The sequence below is a fragment of the Saccoglossus kowalevskii genome, chromosome 1 (assembly GCF_978046115.1).
Source record: "Saccoglossus kowalevskii chromosome 1, keSacKowa6.1, whole genome shotgun sequence".
NCBI classification, from domain to species: Eukaryota; Metazoa; Hemichordata; class Enteropneusta; family Harrimaniidae; genus Saccoglossus; species Saccoglossus kowalevskii.
In genome coordinates, this window is record NC_140641.1 from 27,791,007 (window position 1) to 27,814,657 (window position 23,651).

General features: G+C 35.4%; 1 protein-coding gene across 1 annotated transcript; it reads left to right on the top strand.

Annotated features, from left to right (window-relative positions):
* The first annotated feature begins 14,016 nt into the window (after positions 1 to 14,016).
* Positions 14,017 to 18,822, top strand: LOC102806910 (prestin-like). The gene is made up of 9 exons (XM_085497474.1): positions 14,017 to 14,028; positions 14,138 to 14,220; positions 14,322 to 14,469; positions 14,675 to 14,788; positions 15,503 to 15,580; positions 16,893 to 16,988; positions 17,597 to 17,773; positions 17,878 to 18,120; positions 18,817 to 18,822. Exons 1-9 carry the CDS (start codon positions 14,017 to 14,019, stop codon positions 18,820 to 18,822), a joined length of 957 nt encoding a protein of 318 aa, XP_085353600.1.
* The last annotated feature ends 4,829 nt before the right edge of the window (positions 18,823 to 23,651 follow it).

The following is a 23,651-nucleotide window of genomic DNA, read 5'->3' on the forward strand; positions in this document are numbered from 1 at the left end:
CGTGTCGCCACTGCCTTGCCCACACACGCAGACCGGGCAAATCACCTGAGTGGCACCGGCAAGTGAAGGTTATTAACATAAATTTGCCAATTTGAAATTATGTTATCTTATGGGTGTCCGTATATATATATATATATATATATATATATATATATATATATATATATATATATATATATATATATATATATATATATATATATATATTGATTTCTAACACCTAATTAGATAGGCAACATAAATACTTAAACCATGTGACAATCAAAGGAATTCAGCAAATAAAAACAAATACAGAATACGTGGAATGCTGACGGTTTAACTACAATTTATCACACTCTGTGGTAGTACATAGAATCAACAAATAGTTCACTACTTGCCCTTTGACAGCAGGCAACATTCACTTTAAATGACTTTTTAACAAAATTCGCCACGTTATCCAAATCTTGGTAGCAAATACAACCAATTGATATCTTGTATTGTATCGCAATATGAAAGACAACATTGTCCATTACAAAACAGCACATAAAGCAACTAATAAAACATACTTTCAGAATTTAAATCTACATTCTTTGTTTTTATGATAACGCTCTGGGTTAAAACATGAATCGAATAGGAAGAGTAATCTATTATTTACACGAATGTAGAAATAACTGGAACGTGCTTAATATCAAATAATATTTGTTTTCACTGGAAAAGAATTATTACATGCACAGCTCATAATTTAATTGTTCATGTAGCAGACAATTGACACGAACATTGTTCTTTGATTGACCTTTAAGTTTTATTACTGTGGTCCGATCGGGTTGACCATAGGCAACCCCAAATACACCAACAACGTAACAGTTGGACCTGTCTAGTATTGTCCAAGTTATTCGTAATAATTGTAATTTCAACTGGTTTCCATGACATGCCATACGCTATGTTAAATAACCCCTAGAGAAAAAAAACTGACACCACACTTTCGAGCCACATTCTACCCAGAGATGTACTAGAAGGTTCATTCTACCATTTTATTCAGTCAGACCTTAGATACAGTACCGGTTGCACAATCATCCAATTTCCAAGTTTTTGTTCCTGGACTATCAATTTTATTTAAAACACTAAGCAAGGTTCATGACCAGACATTTAACTTAAATATAAGCCTAACACATATAAATTGGGACTCCCTAAGTGGACAGACATACACAAAATATATATCGCATTCATTGTCAAAGCTATTGCACCAAGTTGACCTAGATGATAATGTATAAATATTGAAGCTGTATGGGTGACCTACCACTTGGATATTCTCATTAAACGTATTTAAGGTATCACCTTTAGAGGGCGATATTCCTGGTAACGCATCATAAATAAAAACGTGTATATAAAATTGGGGCATGGCACTGATTGGATGGTACCTGCTGGCAAGTCAATATTCAGACATTTAACATGGATACCATTAAATTTATTAAATGTATTGTATAGATGCCTGTGATTTAGACTTAACGACTTTGAGAAGCTGTAGTTCAACGATTTTACCTGTATCTAATAGGGATGACATTCTCTAAACCCTTTGTCGAAAAACTGGTCACTTTTCACACATAATGTCACACGTGAATATCAAAATGTTAAACAGGTGACCATTTGAAATTTTGGGGGGCATTTCAAGCAATGCAAATTAATTGTTCACCTCCTCATTTCTTTGCATTTTTTTCCCTCTAGCTGGAAGATAATGCTTTCTTTATGCATTCCCCATCAGCATATTTTCACACTATAAAACGCTTTAATTTTTAAAACACAAATATTTGTCAGTAAAAATCGCGAAAGTGAATCAGTGAAAATTTGATGTGGGTCGTACAATCACCAATCACGAATATTCCTAGAAGAAGAAAAAAATAAGTTTACTGTGAGTGACATTTGACATTTTATGTGCAAGCCAAGGAAAAGGTACTAGCACCAATGAAACTGTTCTTTCAGAAGCTCTATACGTCCCTGCAAGTTTTCCATTTGTTCTTAAAAGTCAGTACCCAAAGGCGTTATCAACAACCAATCTTTTGAATTTACCTCAATTATCATTTTCCCAATTATATAAGTTCTAATTTTTGCATTACCTGGGCTTTTGTTATTTTAAATTCTATTGACTATTATTATAATATTATTATAATATAAAGAAAGAAAGTGGTCATTAATATGCATCATTTAACTTAACAAACAATTTCACGGGCATACGTCTAAATAAAACAGTTCAATTTACCACATTATGTTTTATACTTTGCTAGGAACTGCTGACACTCAATTTAGCATAACACAGATGCGCTCAACACCCAACATCTCATTGACTGGACTTCAGTAATTGGTAAATTTGCAGTAAACAAATGCCTACCTTTGTGAATAGTTGTATAAAATAAGGTCTGTCACAAGTCAACCTCAACAACACCTGTACAATATATCGGTCATCAATATTGCCTTACTAACATCAAAATAGTATTTTGGAATGGAATTGCAACTATTTTTAGAGACGAACAAAAGTCAACTTTTAAAAAAAGTGTTGACTCTCAAATCCTGAAATTACAGCATTATACAGGGAAGATGCGTCACTGTGTATACCATATGCTTGGATTATTCACAGGGCAAAAAGGAGAAAGAACTGAAACACTTCAAAGACGCTTTGTTGGGTAATTAGTTAATGCATGGAGGTATCTGTTTATACCTCCATGGTTAATGGATGACTGACTGTTTCAGGCTATGCCCCAAAACATAATAAATACACGACGGAAACTGTGCCCTAACATAGAAACTCGTAGGAAATAGTTTACAAATGTGTTCCTCCCATCTGGTGTCCCAGATTGTACAGAGACGGCGGCACTAAATTGTGCATGGGGTGAGATCTGTTCACCAACCTCGCGCTACTAGGGGGTCCGGGGGCATGCTTCTCCTTAAAAGTTTTGAAATGAAGACCCTCTGAAACACTATTTCCTGCATTGGGGGGGATTTTGCTGACACAAAGAGTTTCAGCTTGATTTTGAAGGGGCGACGTCCTTCAACATTTGTTTCGAGAGGCGACCGCCCCTCTCCCCTGTGCCGACCGCCCCTCTCCCCCTGTGCCACCGCCCCTCTCCCCCTGTGCCACCGCCCCTCTCCCCCTGTGCCACCGCCTCTCTGCCCCTGTGCCACCGCCCCTCTCCCCCGTGCCACCGCCACTGTTGTATAATAAACAATAGACAGTGTCAGATCCACAGTATGTACTATAGTTTTGCCCATTTTCAGGCCGTGACCCAAACATAATCCATTTTTAACGTATGTTTTTGCCGAATAATATCTAAAATATTGCGCAAATACATAGTCAGAAAATGGCTACATCACGTAAGCCATACGGCATCCCATTAATCATAAAATGTATAATTTTCTTTGAGCCATTATTTATATGTTTGTGATATACGATCATATAACTTTTCACTCGTGCAACATGTCTACAGATTTTAACTAAATTATTTGCTTAAACCTCTGCTGTCATGGAAGTTAAATGAAGCTACAATACTATAAGTGTTGTTAAAATTACATTCTGATATCATTTATGCTTGATTGTGGTCTTGGAATCTGGATTCGTACTTGTCACTGTGTGTTGCAGTATTCAGAGCAGGCACACTCTGTGAATGACACACAATCCCAATAGACGTCGAAACATTCAGACGCACTGAAAATCATTGAAAAGTGTGCTTTCATTCGATGTTCCTTTGAAAATGTTTACTCATATTTGCGTTTTATATTTGCTGGCAAAATGTTTCACACATATATATTCAGAAGATAGTTATATATAACCATACATAAGTAATCTATTAAAGTCACGGTGCCTAAACTATTAGTATGCACTCTTGGCTAGTTAAAATGATGTTTTACATGTCTGATGACATGTTACACCACTATAAGAATTGACTCAGGCGCGGGGTCACGACGGCAACTTTTGGAATTTTAGCAAAATCACAGCTGGTTTTGAAATGGCGGACTAACACGTTTTAAGTAAGCAGTCAGTACTATAGTTTAGTTGAATTGGCTTCATTTTAGAGACTTGCAACATCTGTGACGAAGATGAATATTTGATTTTTATAAAAAATGGAAAAATTAGTTTGTTTTTGATTGTTGTAAAATATGGAGCACTCATTGATTCTCTAATATGTAAAATAGCTTTACAAAAAATTGCTTTGTAGTATATGGCGTCCTGTAGCATCGCATACTTGTGATAACTGAATATGGTTACAATTTGTTACTATACGTTTACATCGTAGGAATTATAAAATAATGTTTCCATGGCTACGGCAAATGTCATGTAGCGGTTACTTGGGGTTAATGGGTGATTTGGCCGTTCACTGCGAGATATTGTCTATTGCGTGAAAGGCGAGAACAAAACGTCTGTCGCAATTTTGAATTATAATGTTGCGTATAGCTCAATGTCGAAATAAGGGATATTGTGTTAAAATATCCTTATTTCATCAAAATAGGTCACATCAAATGTGTATGTTAATGCATATTAATACTTTCGGTGTTTCTATGTCACGTTGCGTTCTTGATTTCACGCATAATGCGGGATCTTGCGGTGAACTGAAAATGGTCTATTAACAATTGCAGAGATTTTCCATATTGTTGGTTTTCCGTCTCTTTTCCTTTCTCTGAGTGACCCATTATCATTCCAAAAATCCACTTGCCCTCACGTTGAGACCATGCCACGTATTTGATCTCAAGATACATAGTAATTAAAGGTGTTTTGACTTACCAACAAGTCCAAAATCCAATCACACGTTCATGGCCAATCACATTACACATATGCTTAATCGATTATTTGTATTGTAGTATTATCTATGGTCAGATTTTACTAGAGCAGATTTTCATCGAATTCGAGTAGCTTATATTAATGCATTCAGAATGTTATGTAACTTTTAACACTAGTATTATTCACGTTTTTGCAACATTGTATGTCGATGACTTCCATGTTAAATTACACAATGATGATGCTAATTCTGTGCCAAAGAATTTGTTAGGAGGTGATGCAGTGTAGATTTTAAATAATCCATGTGGCGTATGTAAACGAGTTGTATGTTCTTAAGTAACTGTAGTTTGTTTTTGTTTTTCTATACGGGCTTTTCCTGAAATATAGTTAAAGTAAAGTTAAAGATTATACCTGCGCAAATATTTGTCAGGTGTGAGCCGCCTTGACACATACCTCGATATTATCCTAAGATAAAGAAATAACTCCGTCGCTGTCCATCCATATGTTACGTGTTAAAACCATGACAACTTGTCATCAATGTTGTTTTTATGAATACCGCTGAGTGATGTACGAACCTTCCTAAGGAATTTACTATATCATGCCTTAGCAGCCATTAATGAAATTACGTTTGATTTAAACCGCGATTTTCAAATCAAAATAATATAAATTAAGTTTGAGGATTTATTGTCACCTTGTTGCAGTTCTAAATACATTTTAGCCGATCACATGGAATCCAACTGTCTCTTTTGAAAAAAACTGTCACTTAGATTCTAAATAACGTTATGTAAATATAAATGCACTAAAACATGGACACACGGAACACAGTTAAGTCAATCAATCAAAGTCAGCTCCTGGATGAATAACATCAGTAGAAACTACTGCGCATGCCCATCACGAACTCTCGTACTGGTAGTGTGATCTATTTGTTAATATCTCGGCATTCAATACACAAGTTGACATTGTTCAGTGCAATGGTGGTAAACAGACATTACGATCAAGTCAACATAAAGTTCACGCTGTCACGTTAGTGGGGCCTATAGTATGATTCCGTTTACTGAGATGAAAACCAATTCATGTCTCGTGCCAGCTTTGCAAAATGTCAACTGATTGTGGATTTACGATGTGTGAGCAAATTAACACATGTTTACAGTCTGAACATAAATCGGCTATGTACACACCAAACTGTGTAATAAGTTCATGTTGTGTTGACTGTTTGTGTGTAATAATACCACCCACAAAGTTCAATGCGTTTAGCGTGACCTTTAGCTAGAATTGGTCTCGTCTGCAACTATTTACATTTGGCACTGGATGGATAACTTGCATATATTCGAGTATAAAACAGCAGGTTTAAAATTTGCCTATACGATCGACGGTTGGTCATAGTATTATTGATTATTTAAAAAAAAACGCAGTATAATCACAGTTTATACTAAAAATCTATAGCTGAATCAGTCATGGTGACACTATCATGTTGTAAAATGTTTACCCACCATTTTATATGAGATTGAAGCATACAGTCTTAGCAGGTCGAGGCACATCGGAGCTAAAACTTACGTAACAATGACTGGCTTACCAGTTACCCGTTAAATCGTTGGTGGAGAGAACCCCATAAGAAATAAAGTACCTTTCACGTAATGTTCAGGGTAATGTTCTGGAGATGCATGTTTCAGTGGATCTCAATTTGACCTTTTGCATAGATACATTTATCTTCTTGTAGTGCAAATGTTATAAGTGCAGACTTTGTACTCTATCCGCGTATATGACAAGGCCTCGGAGTACTGGTAGCAGAGGAGATGTTCTGTTTTGATGAGTAATAATTTTCAATCTTTCCGTTATCGCAACTAATACACTAATACAGTATTTGGTAAAATATTACTATTATAACACTTAGTTGACATTCGAGGCCAGATAATAATACTCCCTCCCTCTTGCTCCCTATAATGTATATCACCGTGACGTCATATGTGGTGTAACTTAAACGTGACTGACCAACGGTAATGGGATATTTTTTGTTAAATCGTGTAAAAAAATGCCTATATATACAATTTGGTAGAATTGCTATATAGTTAGGATTTGTGGATTGCATTAGTGTACGCGACAGTGATTCGTTGGTCGACGTTTCCGTACGACTGTGTGACCTTCTGATAGGGGTCATATTATCTCGTCCAGACAGGTATTTACGTAAACTGGGTATACTGTCCAGTTGAACACTCATCTGTAGGACCTGTTACAGCGACATGGTGAATCGCTGACCAAGTTTTCAACTCTCAATTCGGTAGGTTAATATTTGAATTATGCTTTTGTGATTTGTCGGGTATAAATAAAGTGGTGTATGCTTCAATGATACGCGAATCAAGTCAAATGTAACGAGTTACTGAGTATGACGACATATGTCATGCAAAAAAGTCCTGCCATCATCATTCGGATCAAACATACAGAGATCTCTTGAGCCAAATATATATTGGGACCATACGAATTGTACGGTTGTTATCACAATCCATTAAATTCGTTTTGTTCATAAATATCTTGCGTTTAAGCCATCTAAATAGTCACGGTTTGCTTCGCAGTTTGTCTTTGTCCTTGAGAACCATTATAGGTCATCCTCCTGACCCCGTGTATACACTTGGGCGGACTTTGAGTAAATATGATCAGATAGCACCTACTACAATAAAATAAATAACGTGGCGCAATTAACTGACATCGATTTGGTGTGATTATGAAAAACTTTAGTTTATTTAGAAAACATAGGGTGGCACGATAGCTACCCCGGAATATGTATTTTCTGACAAATTATTCTATATATGGTAGATAATGTAATTGCACGGAAAATAGGATGTTATCTAATCTTATTCTTACTTTAGAGTAGCTCTGAACAAAGGGCTCTATCAACTGTAACATATCTGAGCAGGACTCTTATAAAGGTCATTGAATACACCGTTAGTTGTAGCACCACGAAATACCTTAAAGCTAGTGACATATATATACCATATAGTACCATGCCATTCTTTATATAAAACATTCATGCTACGCGTCATTACAGACGAGAACTTTGAGCATCATATATATATCACGACCACAATTCAAAATTGGTCATCATTTTTTTCGGAAATGTTTTTTAAAAATAATACCAAAAACAAAAGAAGCAAAAAATCGATTTGTATAGGTGGACGTATCATGCAAATGTAAGGATGTGTTGACTAAAACCCGGGGGGGGGGGAGTTGCATGACACGATTGGTTGAAATAATCGCCTAATTTGCATAAATTAATATTCATGAGCAATGAAAAACTCGTTTTTTCAGTAATATTGTGCCAAAATGCTTTCCGATAGCATACATGTTAGTTCTAAATTGAAGGTATTTTTTGAGACACGTTTTCGATCAGACTCCAGCTAACTGTTGAAAGTAAGCATAGGTTTTCTCTTTACCATGATCATAGCAAGTTACGAAATTCATGGAGAATGCAGAGGCACGTTTAAATTTCACTCTAGTACTATTGCTCAAAATTGCTCAAAATGTTTTCGGTGACTTTTATCAGTGACAAGTTACCTAATTAGTATGCATTTCGAGAAACCCCAGTGTGTTTGCATGCGCAATTTGAAATGGAACAGTTTTGAACGCAATAAAATCACGCGTAGAACTCGGGCTCCAGCAAGAAATTGTGGCGTCAAACTGGTTGTCGGTTGAATTGTTTTGCAATAGACAATAATTTTGGAGCCTGTAGTTGTCTATGAAATGTTTCTAAGTTTTGTTGAGGCTATTCTGTAAAGAAATTGCTAAAATTATTTTATCTGTTCGTAAACGGGACGTTGTTGCTTTGACGATGGCTACGGACGACTGACGTCGAAACGTTCCATTCAGATCGGATGGCGCCCTCTCGTGCCAATCCCCCCTGCTAAAACCCTTTAATTTATTTGAATACATAGTTTCAAACAGAAAATGGCTTCACTAGTGTCTCATCGATATTTGGTTAGTGCAGACGAGGCAGAGATAGACCTGGAAGTCGATCAACGTTCTCAAGACAATCCAAATCCAGACGAACAAGCGAATAACATAATAACACGTAAAGAAAGCATCTCATCTAGCGATCGACAAGTCACCGGGAAAAAGAATAATGACGACTATGAAGACATCGCAGACATTGGGGATGAGGACCACCACCAAAGCTACCAAATAGAGCGACCCACGTACACGGAAAGACAATTCCATAACGAATACAAAGAGAATGATTTCGAGTATGTGCCATACGCCCAGAGACTTAAGAAAAAGATTCACAAGTGTCATTGCGGTCCTCGTTGTTGCAAAGATGTTATAGTCTCAACTCTGCCGATACTTGGATGGCTACCTGAGTATGTAATTAAAACACAACTTATACGCGATATTGTATCCGGTATAACAGTCTGCGTGATGAACATACCACAGGGTAAGTCAATCAGTGTAGGACAGAAGGGTATTGCGAGGGTGTAGCCCGAACCCCCCCCCCCCCCCGATGTCGTGTGGTGTTAGCTACTTATACTATATGTTTCAACTTAATTTCGTGTATAGGCAATGTCAACATAATTTCCCATCAACAAAATCCACTAATTTCCACCATCTGTTTACACTCACCACTCAGAAGTGAGGGCCACACCTACTTTACGACTTCAATGCTTAAAATGACATTAATGCAATAAATCATCGGTTGCAACACGTCCTCTGATTGGCTAGTCTCGCTGTCAATCACTCTCAACAACTCATTGCTAGTGAGATTGTTGAATTAAAGCCGTGTTGTGTTTGTGTCCTGTAACGAGTACCCATATAATGTACTTACAATTTGTATTTCACAAGTTGTGTATTTATCAATTTTGCAAACACAACAGCCATCACCTAACGGAATGTTTAGCATCTACTATAAAGAAATTCAACGCAATTTGTATTCATGAAATAGAGAGTGCAGACTACTTGGTTAAAGTAGAGCAAGGAATGAAAAACAAAATCTATACATATCCTGTTATGGTAGTTATATTTTACATACATTAACATAAATGCAGACAGCAATGAATACACATATGTTTGATATGTATTGTATATATTTACATCTAGGTATGGCATATGCATTGTTAGCTTCGTTACCACCAGTGTATGGTCTGTATCTGAGTTTCTTTGCTCCCATTGTGTATGCATTCACAGGAACTAGTAAAGATTTGGCAATGGGTAAGTTCCAATATGAATATTCTCACTTTGTATAGGTTTTAAAAACAAACATGTAAACTATTATCTATACATGACTGATACAATAGTGTGTAAATTGTAAACGTGAACATTTCAAGAAAACAATTGAAAACTACCTCGTAATAACGTGAATTGTTGTTTTATGACAAACATCAAGAACTATTTCGTAATAACGAGAAGCCGAATTTATTTTGCAATAATGAGAAACCGAATATTGTTTTATGGAAAAAGTACAACACTACCATAACGAGGTAGTTTAAAACAAATTATTAATTATGGGGTAGTATGACGTTATTACTAAGCAGTTTATTTCCATATGACGTATTCCGTATATCGTGATAACAAGATTTTATTTATGTTCATAAATGAAATACCAATTTCTTTAAAACGACGCAATATCACGTTATAACAAGGTAGTTTTTATTGTGTTTTCATAACACCGTATTCCGTATCTCGTTACAGAAAGATTGTTTTATTTTTGTCCATTCAAGCGCTTTTGGTTTATTGTTGGCACTAATAAGAATGCGAAAAATAATTGAGAAACTATTTCACACATTTATATCATAGTTAGCAATTACATTGTTTCAGGTACATATGCCATTGGTAGTATGATGGTTGGTGCAGCTATAGAGGACGTAGTACCTCATTATCCTGCCGATGAACCCCCTACTGATTATATGAATTACAATAACACGAATACAACAGCAATGCCGACGTGGGACAGAGAACAAGAATTGATTGACGCTGCTGTCATATTGGCACTTATAGTGGGCATTATACAGGTCAATATACTTGATATGATACAATGTTTTGAATAATGAAGCGAGTAAAAATCACACATAACGAAGATGATTGGCCTTGCTTTAAGCATTGTTATAATATGTTTATATATGTCAGGGTGATTGTCTGTCTTGTAAGTGTTGTAATGATAGGTTATACCAGAATTCCCTTCACTGGTGTACCTCCTCGACCTTGTCTTAGTGATATTGATGACGTCATCATCAAGACAGGGGTGTTTTTATTTTAATTATTATCGAATCAATTATTAAATCAAATCTTTTATTCGCGGCGAGGATATAAATGAGTTGATCCACCCTTTGTCTGGACATTGATATATTTTCTATTATTTTAGACGTAGTTTACTATTTTCACGAAACGTATAGTAAATATTAAGGTAGCGGGACTATTATTTGCATACTTGTTTTCATCTTCTAATTGTGACCAAACGACTACAAATAGACCCAGGAAAGTATATATTTTTGGAATCGCCAGACTTCAAGCTTTTCAAAGGTGTGTTTGCCATGCCTGTATCTGCATTCTACGGTGCGTTACTCAATCAAAAGTGAAAAAATACTTTTTTCGTAAAAAAATAATTACGCATTTATGCTGGTGATAAGAAGTTTTTTTTTCACTTTTCCTAGTTGTTCAATAGTCTGGTAAATTGAATGTGTCTGGTCAGTTTTATTCAAGCAGCGCGTTTTGAAAAGTAGTGTTCTGAATTTTAATTTCTGTTTTAGTCGCATTTCCCCCAACTCAAACCACAACACATTGATAAATAATCCATGAAATAGTTTGTCTGGACACATTCAAGTTCCTCTCATTGTCACCTTAAAGCTGTGAAAATTTGGTGTTAATCCGACGACAATAAGTATACGTTATTTTTTGTTAAAGACCTTGTATTTTGAAAAACATAAACTCCTAGAAAACGTCCATGAAGTCACAGCAAAGATTTTCAAGCTTGTTTATCGGCACAAATGATTTGTTTTTCCTTCAAGGTCTGTTTTAACATGTGTAGGGGACATCCAAATGTGTAAGGCTATTGGAAACCAAAAAATAAAGGAATGGGATAGCTATAATTCAATAAAATCGGCAGATGAAAACACCAAAATCAATGATTTTTTTCAGTGGCTGTGTGACCTTGTGTCTGATACATTCATATGCAAATGACTAATCTGTGAAATAAACAGGGGCGGAGACAAACCACTCAAATGTTTGGAAACACTCATTGTGTGTCAGATAGCTACTGATAACACATCCTAACATTGCTTTGTCTTGAGTTAATCTTTGAAACTTATAGGCACACAGATTAAACCTGTGTTGTTGATTTTGGAAAACACTACTGAAGCTGCCTTGCTTCCCTTCAGAAAATCAATATTTTAACCAACTTACATGACATTCTAGGTTACGTTGACTTTATCAGATGAAAGTTTATAGTGCATTTCATCAATTAATAAATAAATGTGAAAATCGTAATTTTCAACACAAATAATAGTCTCGCTACCTTAAGCCTGTGTAACAGTTGGTATATTCTACTGTAGAAATACAGCACATTCGTAGTATATTGTTATGATAGCGACATCACGTTCGCACATTCGGTTCACACCATAGTCAGATTTACTAGAGCAGATTATAATAATGCATTTAGAATGTTATGTAACGTATCCCCCAATTTTAACACTAATATTAGTCACTCTTTTGCAACATTGTATGTCGATGACTACACACAAGACGAGTTTTAGCTTTTTCCAACCCATTATGAAGAGCACTAATTCTGTGCTAAAGAATTTGTTAGGAAGTGATGTATATTTTAAATCATCTATGTGAAGTATGTTAACGGGTTGTATGTTTTTAAGTAACTGTAAACTGTTTTTTGTATATGGGCTTTTCCTGAAATATAGTTAAAGCAAAGTTAAAATTATACCCGTGCCAATGTTTGTCAGGTGTGAGCCGCCTTGACACATACCTCGATGTTATTCTAAGATAAAGAAATAACTTCGTCTCTGTCCATCCATATGTTACGTGTTAAAACCATGGCAACTTGTCATCAATGTTGTTTTTATGAATACAGTTATAAATACATTTTATCCGATCACATGGACGTCATGATATTACTGAATCCGGCGAGATATCATCGTTTTTCCTTGTATTTTCGAGCTGTTAATTTTCAATATATTATTATAAGCAGAAAGAAGATTTATAGTATTAAGATTATGACGAGAACATTGTATGCACTCGGCCAATACGCACCACTGTGAATAGATTTGATTTCTTTATGTAGTAAACAGGAGTTGTTTACAATAATTCAACAAACATTATTTTTTTATTTCATATTACAGCTAATTATGGCGGTTCTACACCTTGGCTGGATTACAATATATTTATCTGTGCCTTTCATGAACGGATATATATCAGCAACTGCTTGCCGTTTATTTACTATCCAATTAATTAATATGCTGGGAGTGACTGTGGGTAGTTACAGCGGTGCATTCGATTTATTTTATGTGAGTATGACGTACGTGTATACGCCGCAATTGATGCATTGATTTTGACTATGAGGTTATTACGAGGATACCTGAAAGCATGCACGAAGACAGTACAGCGGAAGTATCGACCTTAACCTTATTATTATACAAGGATACATCATGGGAATGGCGAAATCCAAATTATTTAGAACAAAATCAGCAAACTTCTTCGTGTAGAATCCGGTCAAACCCTGGTGGCAGCCATGTTTTAATAATAGAGGACGCGCGTAATCATTCCATATTTGGAATTTGCATTTCCTTATATGGTAGGATGAAAATGCCCCGTAAAATACCGCACGGCACGCAAGTGGCGTCACAGTGACAGATGTATAATATTAGTGTTTATTTCATCAGTACGTTGTTCTTGTAATTCATCTCCATTGATTGAGACACATACAAATACGCGACAACAATTGTAGTTTACCCATTAAAATGGCAAAAGTTAATTTAAAATGTGGCTATTCTATCTGTAGACATGGGGAGACATATTTGAAAATGTCGATGAGTGGAACTATGTGACTATTCTACTATCGATTTCTTGTATTCTAACAATAATTGCCATTAAAGAGATTGAGATCCGATATAAGAAACAACTGCATGGATATCCCCTCGGCTCAGAGTTAATTGTGGTAAGTTTTTTGTCAAGCGACAGATTGACAGTTGTGTAATTCGTATTATTTCACTTATTTTAAGGCGCCATTAAATTTTCCCAATAACGTCATCCTAATTTTCATTGAAACTTTCAATAAATAGTTGCTCTAGTTTATGGTTGAAACTGTGCATATTGATTACTTAATTTACACAAATTAGCAAATTGTAGGTGCTTCACTAATATTTTCATATTTCAGTGGAACTTAATACTAATAATAGTTGTACTCTCACTTAGGTGATACTAGGAACGATAGCGAGTTACTTATTAGATCTAGAAGAGAATTATGGTGTTGCCGTCGTTGGAGAAATACCAGCTGGGTAAGTGAAGTTAATATTATTCCATAATAATAAGTTATATATATACTGCCCTCATTCATGTATGTTATTGTATTGGTTTGCAATTATGGTTCATATTATAGATTACCTACACCGAGTGTTCCTTCAACTACGTACCTCACAGACCTGATTGGTCCTGCTTTCCCAATTGTCATTATATCATATGCTATTGCAATGGTAGTAGTGACATTATTCGCTCAGAAAAAAGGATACAAGACAGATGGTAACCAGGTATGTATCTTGTTACCAGATATGCAAATATGTGCGTAATGTTCATGTGCGTAATGTTTTTGTATTTGTAAATTTCTTTTTGACTACAAGTTTGTGTATTTGATTTCTATTAATCAAGTTGCATTATTCTTCTGTAATTTATGTGCATATTTGATGCGAATGTTTGTATCTTTATTTTCTACTTGTCTGTGGTGGTACTATACAGGAACTGGTAGCTTATGGAACAACTAATGTAGTAGTTTCATTTTTTTCCGGATTTCCGGCTAGTGGTGCTTTCGACCGTACATTAGTCCAAGATGCTGCAGGTGGTTCATCACAGGTAATTGTATATGAAATCTCTGTTAGAAATTGTAATTAAACCCGTTTATCTGAATACTATGCTGTCACAAAACAACCCTAACTACCTTGGTTATAATCTAAGGTCAAGGCGATGACGTTCTTACGAACTCAACCTTAAAGGCGGTGGTCGTCGCGCAGAGCGTGTTCGGATTTCATGTATTACTAAATAAACAATGTATTTTACACGCGTTGTGTACGTCGCTATGAGTCCCATATCGAACAGGACGCGGCAAGACGACTGCCTCCCTTTAAAATAGAAGGTTGGTTTATTATCGGCCTTACCCATACATGCGAAATAAAATTCAGATGACGGATGGTATACTGTGACCTAATTCCACAACCAGCCGGGGTGCTTTAGATTGGCATTTACTATCAGTCCAATGAATAGTGACACATGTCACGATTATTTCAATAAACTATTCAACAAAATATATCAAATCAAATGCGCTCAACAGACAATCCAATACACGTGTGTACAGGGGTGTAATAGTTAATAATAAACAGTGAGTATTCAGGTATCAATGTCAGTAATTGTTCATACATATCGAGAAATCGATTGCTCAGTTATATCCGCAATAAGTCGATGGACCCATCGCTGTCACTTTGGTGATTACACGCACTATATTGTACAAATTCTGGTCTTACTACAGATCACATGACACACAGAAAACAGTTTTGAGTTATTTTCTTTCAGATTGCTGGACTGGTAAATAGTGCTGTGATGCTGGTAGTACTACTGTGGATTGGACCATTTTTTGAGGCTCTTCCATCGGTAATGTATACTTAACTAACTTCAAATTCAGTATATTGGCAATTGGGATTTGTATGGTTTCGATACAAGATTGATATGTTCAACATTACTTGGAATAGGTCAACATTAACAGAAAAGAATTAAATAATTCAGACACTATTTGCGGCAATAATTTGATTCATATTTCCCTAATTTTTCTACATCATTGCTCAGTCATTGTAGATTTGTATATTTATTTTGTCTTCACAAACAACAATTGCTTTTTACAAAATCTGTTTCGATATATGTATTACTCGGCAAGATGACATTTATGATTACGCGACAGTATAATAGCCATCATTCCGGACAAAGATTAAATGATCAACCAACCAAAAGAATTGATGTTGTGACATATTCTTATTAATATTCATGAAATATTTTTTAAAAGCAAATAATCAAATTATTATTACTATGCAACCGCCTAGACAACAATGATTAAGTTGGATATGATTAGGCTGCAATATGACATCTCAAATGTGCATAACAGTGATTATATGTAAACTATGGTTATGGTCAATGGCGTTAGGTGCCCGCAACAATTACGATAAAGACATTCCGTTTTCGACATTGTAAAATTATTCCGTTTTTTGAAGGAAAAAGTGTTTTTACCAAGTAAAATCACATTTATTGCAATTATTGTTCATACATAAGTTTTTAAGAACGCTACGGATTTTTTAATTTGAATGAAATGCAATATGATCGAAAATATAACAAATTATGTTTGAAATAAGGTAATTATGAAAATTATTATTGGTGTATCATGCATTTTGTTAATACATATATGTCTTAAAATATTTCTGAGCTCACTTGCCAAAATCAGATGTTTTCATTTTTTCCACACACAAGAAAACACGAAAGAATTTCACATTGTCGAGAACGGAAAGACTTTATCGCAGTGTTCCGCGTAGGAAGTAAAAGAACGCACATAGCAACGACCCAGAAAACAGCGATCTGAGAAAACTCAAACATAATAGACTACTATTCTGAGTAGGCCCTTCGCAATAATTTTGAACGTTGTTCAAGAACATATTGACTACAAGCCGATCATTGCAACTTCCAGATTTATGTTTTACATCTTACCTCGTGTGTATAGTACCAGATCCACTGTTAATCACCACTCACGCGAAAAGTGACACAAAAAAGGTTAAATCATTCACATTTCTCTGTTGGTATTATGGTTGTTTTTGGTGCATAATTGTAAGCTAAATATGAGCCGGCTAAAACATTATCGTTGTCTATTTGCACGCCCTCTTGTAGCTTCTTTGGTTTATAATTTATTCTTACTTTGTTACAGGCTGTACTTGCGTCGATTATAATGATCACTATTGCCGATGCATTCCGCAACATTCCCCGTGACGCCAAACTATACTACAATGATATATTAGACTTTGTAAGTAAGCATATATAATATGTCACATACCTCTTCTAAGTAGTTTTTTTGAAATTCCTATTGACTAAATTGTAATCTACATTATCTAAATAATATATCTGTTTGCTATCGTATTTGACACTGAACATTATGTTAGAACGGGAAAAAAAATAGTATTCTATATCGACAACTCATACACAACTTTATTCCATCGTTAACTTCGCACAAACATTATAATCAAATTATATTTGCTGGAGATCACCTCAACCGAAATTCTCTGAAAATATTCGATATGAATTGTATAATTTGAGAATTTGTTGTATATTTTGATATTTCAGCCTAAGGATAAGTCATTAAATGACAAAATATTACCTACGATATATCAATAAAATCTGCTTTCACTAAAATTAATCTCTTATGTGCATGTTGTGTACCAGGATTCATAATGTACTGCTTAATATGTATTTGCCAAGAATATATACGATTTGTAAAGAAAGTGCCCAGATCTTGCTCAGCCAAATATATTGCCTGATAGTTACTATATGTATTGTCTTGTTGCTATAGATTTGATGATGAAACTATTGGTATAATTTATCAAATATTAATCAACAGTTTTATTTTAATATCAGCACGTTTGGTGGGTGACTGGTATGGCTGTTATCTGCTTCGATATTGATTTAGGACTTCTCATCGGTGTTGGGTTTTCCATATTCATTCATGTATGGAGAACACAGGAACCGTATTGTACACTATTGGGTAGAATAGCCGATACTGAACTCTACAAAGATATCAAGTGGTATTCTGATGTAAGTATAAACTATCACTTACTATATATTATGAGAAGTAAATTCAAGAAGGGACACATTAATCACTCATATTTCCTGTGACCAAATACTGCTTTGTGTTCCAGGCCAATGAATGTCCTGGGGTCAAGATATTCTGCATGCATTCGTCACTGTATTTTGCAAATACAGCACATTTCAAGGCAAGAGTCTACAAATTGACTAAAATCAATCCAATGCAAATATTGCGACAAAAAGCCAGACAGGAACAATTAGAATTATTGGAACGGAAGAAGAAACTAAAAGAAATAAAGAAAGACGATAGTGTAGACGTCATTGTGCCTCAAGAATCAGAACAAGAAATGTCACAGGTGAGCATGCTATAGGTTACATGCACCGATGTTGTGGTGTTCCTTGATTTTGGTTTTCTTCTGTTAATATTTTGTAGCCAATAAGACTATTACGGATTGTTAACACGGCTGATTATGGGAGGAAACCCAAAGTGGATATACATTCAGTACTATTGGAAACATAAATTGGAGGGTCGCTAAATTGTTCTTATTTTCGAGATACCGAGTCTAGAAAGTGGTCTATCATTTTTCAGTCTTCAGTCTCGAAAAAGATTCAAGCGTGCAAAAATTAGGTTGGAAAACAACAAAATTGTCCTGAAGTTTAAAATTTCTATTCGATCGGGGAAACGTCTCTCACTACACAAACCAAATACATATATTCACTAAAAATATTTACATATTTGACAAAATGCTTTGAAATCTTTTTTTGTATTCTGCTAAGGGTAGTACACAATAGCCGAGGTCTTCAGCACACGTCCATCCACAGTAATGTATTGCTCAAGTAATCATAGACTCACGACCTTCTGTTTGACGTCGCTTTGAAATAAAACTAACAAGGAGGAAGGACGACTTAAAAAGCAAGCTCATTGTATATTTCAAAATATTTAAATTGATGGTAATGTTTGAAATTAAAGACAAACATATACTGATATTGATCAGTTCCAATCGATGTATATCATTTTTAACAGTATTACAATCACTGTTTTCATTTCTTAGATTTAGTATTTATTTCTGACTCACTAGATATGCAGACCGATTCGACAGAATACAGCAGAAGGGTTATGACTTTATAAACTGCAGTGTGATAGATAAATGCTAAGGCGCAAAATAAATGTTCGGAGTAAAGATTGTTATCAAACAAAACATTTTGTTAAATTTGCAAAACTCTATTTGACAGGTCGTTGACCCTGGATGACCTCATTTGCATACTTGTATGTTTTCACAAATTTCGACATCATTTGAGGACGTCAAACGAACTATTACTTTTGCGTAGCCTTTATTGGCCTGACATGCTGTCACTTAACAGACATATGCGATCCCAGTCAGCTGGTGCACACGTGATAATAAAATAAAAACTAAATAAGAGACAAGTTGTGAAACGCGTTTTTTTAGATTCCTACAAATCAGGACAAAAATGACATTCTTTCACAGAAATACGATCCATTGGGATAATATTAAGCCAGCCGATAACAAAATTCGGCCGAATTCGTCGTTATTGTGTGGAAAATCGCTTAAATACGAACACCTAATTACACGAAGAACATAAAACACATTCCTAGGGTATTTGAAACCAAAAATTGTCATTCCAGCTCAGCAGCCAATCAGCGACGGCCTTACAGTCATATGACAATTTCGGCATTTTTGTGAAAGATTGTCATTTTTGTCCTGATTTGTAGGAATCTGAAAAACGCCAGCTGACTGTGCATGCGATATAGTATCGGTGACTTAATGGCGGTAAGAATCTGAATAAAATCTCCAGTCAGATGTGTTTCATAACCTGTTAAAAAGGGGTACACTAATATGACAAATCTTTAATTCGTTGTAAAATCTTACTACAATTAATTGTTTATGGAATAATACACAGACGCGAAGACGAGGACACTCTACCAAACCATATTCCACTGACAATAACAAAAGCAGTGATAACTTGATAGTTGATGAAGACGACAGAGAGATGGGCAGTCCACATGGAACATACATCCCTGAGCTAGAAGACGATGACAGTTACGCTGGTGAAGATGGATTAAGTACAGATCTCTCTCCAGGAAACAAGATTCACACAATTATAATCGACTTTTCTCCCCTCAACTTCATTGATATTACGGGACTAACTGGATTACAGCAACTTTTCAGGGAATATCGTTTAATTGGGATCAAGATTTTGCTTGCACACTGTAAAAGTAAGTATAACGTGTGTGTACCCTTTAGAGACGGAGCTGATATTATAAATATTAATATTATATATTAATATTATTCAAGGAAGTGGAATTGAAACCACTTACCATTTATCACAATTTTTCTTCTCTGGTCAATATAAGGCCCTACACGCAAAGAGCTACCGAGATCTCGTTGGGGCGAGAAAGCCACGAGACTTTTTTTCGCCTGTCTGTATTCCGTTCTCATCTGTTATTGCGTTCACTGTTCCTCTGATATATGTAAATTCCGGGATGAAACCATGGTATTTGAAACAGTAGACGCGATTACTGGAGAGAATTGATCACTATTTCAGGGGGAAAAGGAAGTCTCGTGGCTCTATCAGGGGGAAATTCTTCTCCACGGGGTTCTCCACACTTGTCAGGGGGAATCTCGTCTCGTCTCTCTATCTCGTCCCCTTGAGGTGCGGGGTCGGGGAAGTCACTTATACTTTACAGTCAAATAAGACACACACAACGAAATACGGTTCAACTCTCGTCTTAGTCGGTCAATCGAACACTCTATAAGACACAGCGCCCTGGGGAAAAAATCCCCAAGACTATCGCAAGGCTGACCCAAGACTAGCCCAAGACTGGACTGCCTCAAGGCTCGCCCCAGGACTGGACTCTCGACTGCGTCTATCGTGCTGTACTCTCCAAGACCAACTCAAACTCTCTTTATTCATTTTCAAAACTCTAACCAATTACAAAACAGTAAAAAGACTCTAGGGCGTAACCTTCAATCATAAAGCCAATCACACTAAGTACTGAATACGTCATATCTTTTGATTAATCGTTCACTACATTAATAACTACGAATACTAACTGTCAGAATCGTAGTCAGAGTAGCGACGGTTATCTCGTAATTAGTTCCAAATCACTGAGCCAAGTTCCGTCCAAAACTTCAAATAGGCCTAAACGATGACAGACATAACACAGCAATTCAGCTAATAATCAACTAATTAAGTCGATTAACAGATACGCGTAAACTAATTCATGACAGCTCACTCGCTCTTAACAAGATCTCAGAGTCTCTTGTAACAAGTCTAAGGTCTTTTGATTATTATATTGAGATACCGACATTCTAACACGTGCCATACTGCTGATAAGAGTTACGTAAAACCCTACATTAATATTGCTGAAAACGCACGAATTGTTGAAAGAATTATTCACACAAAAGGCTTATTATGTTTTACTTTAATAAGTTAACTATTTGAATACATTGATGATTGATTAATTGTTTGTTAGATTGGTTGCTCGATTGATTGATTGATATAAGCATGTCAATTTCAATTTTGTTAAATAATACACAAGGGTAACTACTTTTTTACTTGAATATTTTCGCAACGATAAACTTAATGTCCGGCCGCTCACAATGCTAAGAGCACGTTGTGTATTACGTACTGGTTCAAGCAACTTGCAATATTAGGTTTTTAAATACAATGTATTGTTTGTGTGTGGACTTTTATTTCATGTACGTTTTAAAAACGGTTCCTTCTTTCTTTCAGAACGTGTTCGCGATTTTCTTTCTAATGTCCATTTTTATGAAAAAGTTGGAATTGAGGAAACGGCTTGTTTGTTTGTAACCGTCCATGACGCTGTCCTCAGTACAGCTGCACCAGATAAGGTATGGATTATACAGAGCCAGGTCAATGTCCGTACACTGCTCAGTCGAAGACATTTTATGAATTTCAAATTCAAAGTATTAAAATAAAAAAAAACGATCACGACATTGTGTATAGGTACCGTTGCCATAATTACAACAGCGGGTCATATTCAAAATAAAAAGTTGGTGATGATTTTTTAGTCAATCCTACATACATGTATTTGGACAACTACCAACATTGTGGGTGGATAAACCTTCCTTATTGTTTTGCGTATATATATATATATATTATTAAAACATGTGTTTTTTTTTAATAATTGATTTTCACTTTTTATTTCCAGGTCAACAATTAGTCAAAAAGTATCAGTGAATTCTAAATACTTGTAGCAAGGCACAATATAAGAGTAACACTACTGATCATTATATCATCAAATCAATGGAACTTGTAGTCATAGTTACAGAATATAATTAGTATATGTTTGTATGATGCTTTGATTAACCCTTTCTAAACCCTATTATTAAATACTCGTTCCATTTGTACTTATTTATTGTAGAGATATTTATGAGACAGTGTTAAATTAAATGTGTCTTATCCATAATTTGTGTATCACAGCATTTCAAGGTCATTTTGATCATTTTGCGTCGCATCCACAATTTATAACTAATACTGATTCATTTCAATATGGCGGAAAATGTAACTCGTGTACAATTCGGTTTATTAGTTGTAATGTGTCACTAACACAGTTAGCGTCTCTTATAAAATCGACCTCAATTATTGGGGAATTCAATTATTATATATAATATAACTATGTTGTCATTACCATCTGTAGTAGAATCAATGCATTTATCGTTTTTTTTTATAATTGATTGAGAAAAATGGCCATTTGTGTTATGTGTAGACTCGGTCGAAGTTGTCAATGACGCTCGATTACCGGCTATACTAGAATCGCTTCTTCGGTCTGTTTTTCCGTTTCGCTATCAAAAATAAAGCAAAAGCAGTGAAAAGGGCAGAAGACGTTTTTTTCTTCTTTATTTTGCGTTATCATACAAATAAAATGTGGGATTGGGCGCCGGTCGTAAACGGACCACACTATCACGCGGCACATATGCGTGATTGTACTTTGCTCATTTCATTTAACGATTGTTTAAAATTTGTTGACGTAATTATTGTTTCATACTCGTATATGCATGAGTTGTCATAACCAGTTCCAGCTCTGTGAAATGTTAAAGGTGGTCGTCGCGCCGTGGTCTGATCAATAAGAGACTCATAACGACGTATACAACGTAAAATACATTGTTTGTTTACATGAAATTAAAACATGTGCTGCGCGACGACCACCGCGCTTTAAGACCAGCAACGTTATAGTTAGTTTATATTGTGAAGATTGCTCGTTTAGTTTAGTATGCATTTTAGAATTGTTTGAAACTTATATCGATCGTTATATATCCATGCGTATATTTACTTGTGTATAATAAAAATTAAAGTTTAAATACGTACCAATATATATATATTGAATGATGATAATTGCATGTCGAATAGTGTTACAAAGCGACTAATGTATCTTTCAGAATTCAGGGAAATTATCACACCTACCCATAAAACATGTTATAATAGAATTTTAAAATTTGGATTATGTTCGTAATATATATACCAACATTATTTGACTGGTTGAATACTCTGCCTAATAATACAACTCAGATTGTACATAACCCATTAAATATACAGTGCATACAACTAGCTATGTATTAAAACACCACGAGAAAGTGTGGCTTTACAAATATAAAACAAAGGTTTTTACCAAGGTCAAGTAAATTGCGACAAGGTTCTTTCAATTACAATGGGTAGGGATGCGTTGTCCAATTATTACTATATTATTAATAATTATATCTCACTTTTAGACCAACATTTCAGTACTGCATCGGAGGTCAGAGTAAATATGAGTTGAGAAACCGGGACAAACCCCCGGGCAGATGGCTCCTGGATGCAAGATTTGTTACCATATATTTGAGAAAAATCATCTCAGTTCTAGACC

Excerpts from the sequence above, each read along its gene's own strand:
- LOC102806910 (XM_085497474.1), top strand. Across the intron at positions 14,789-15,502 it reads CTGCAGGTGGTTCATCACAG|ATTGCTGGACTGGTAAATAG; the intron begins GTAATTGTATAT and ends ATTTTCTTTCAG. Across the intron at positions 17,774-17,877 it reads ATATCAAGTGGTATTCTGAT|GCCAATGAATGTCCTGGGGT; the intron begins GTAAGTATAAAC and ends TTTGTGTTCCAG.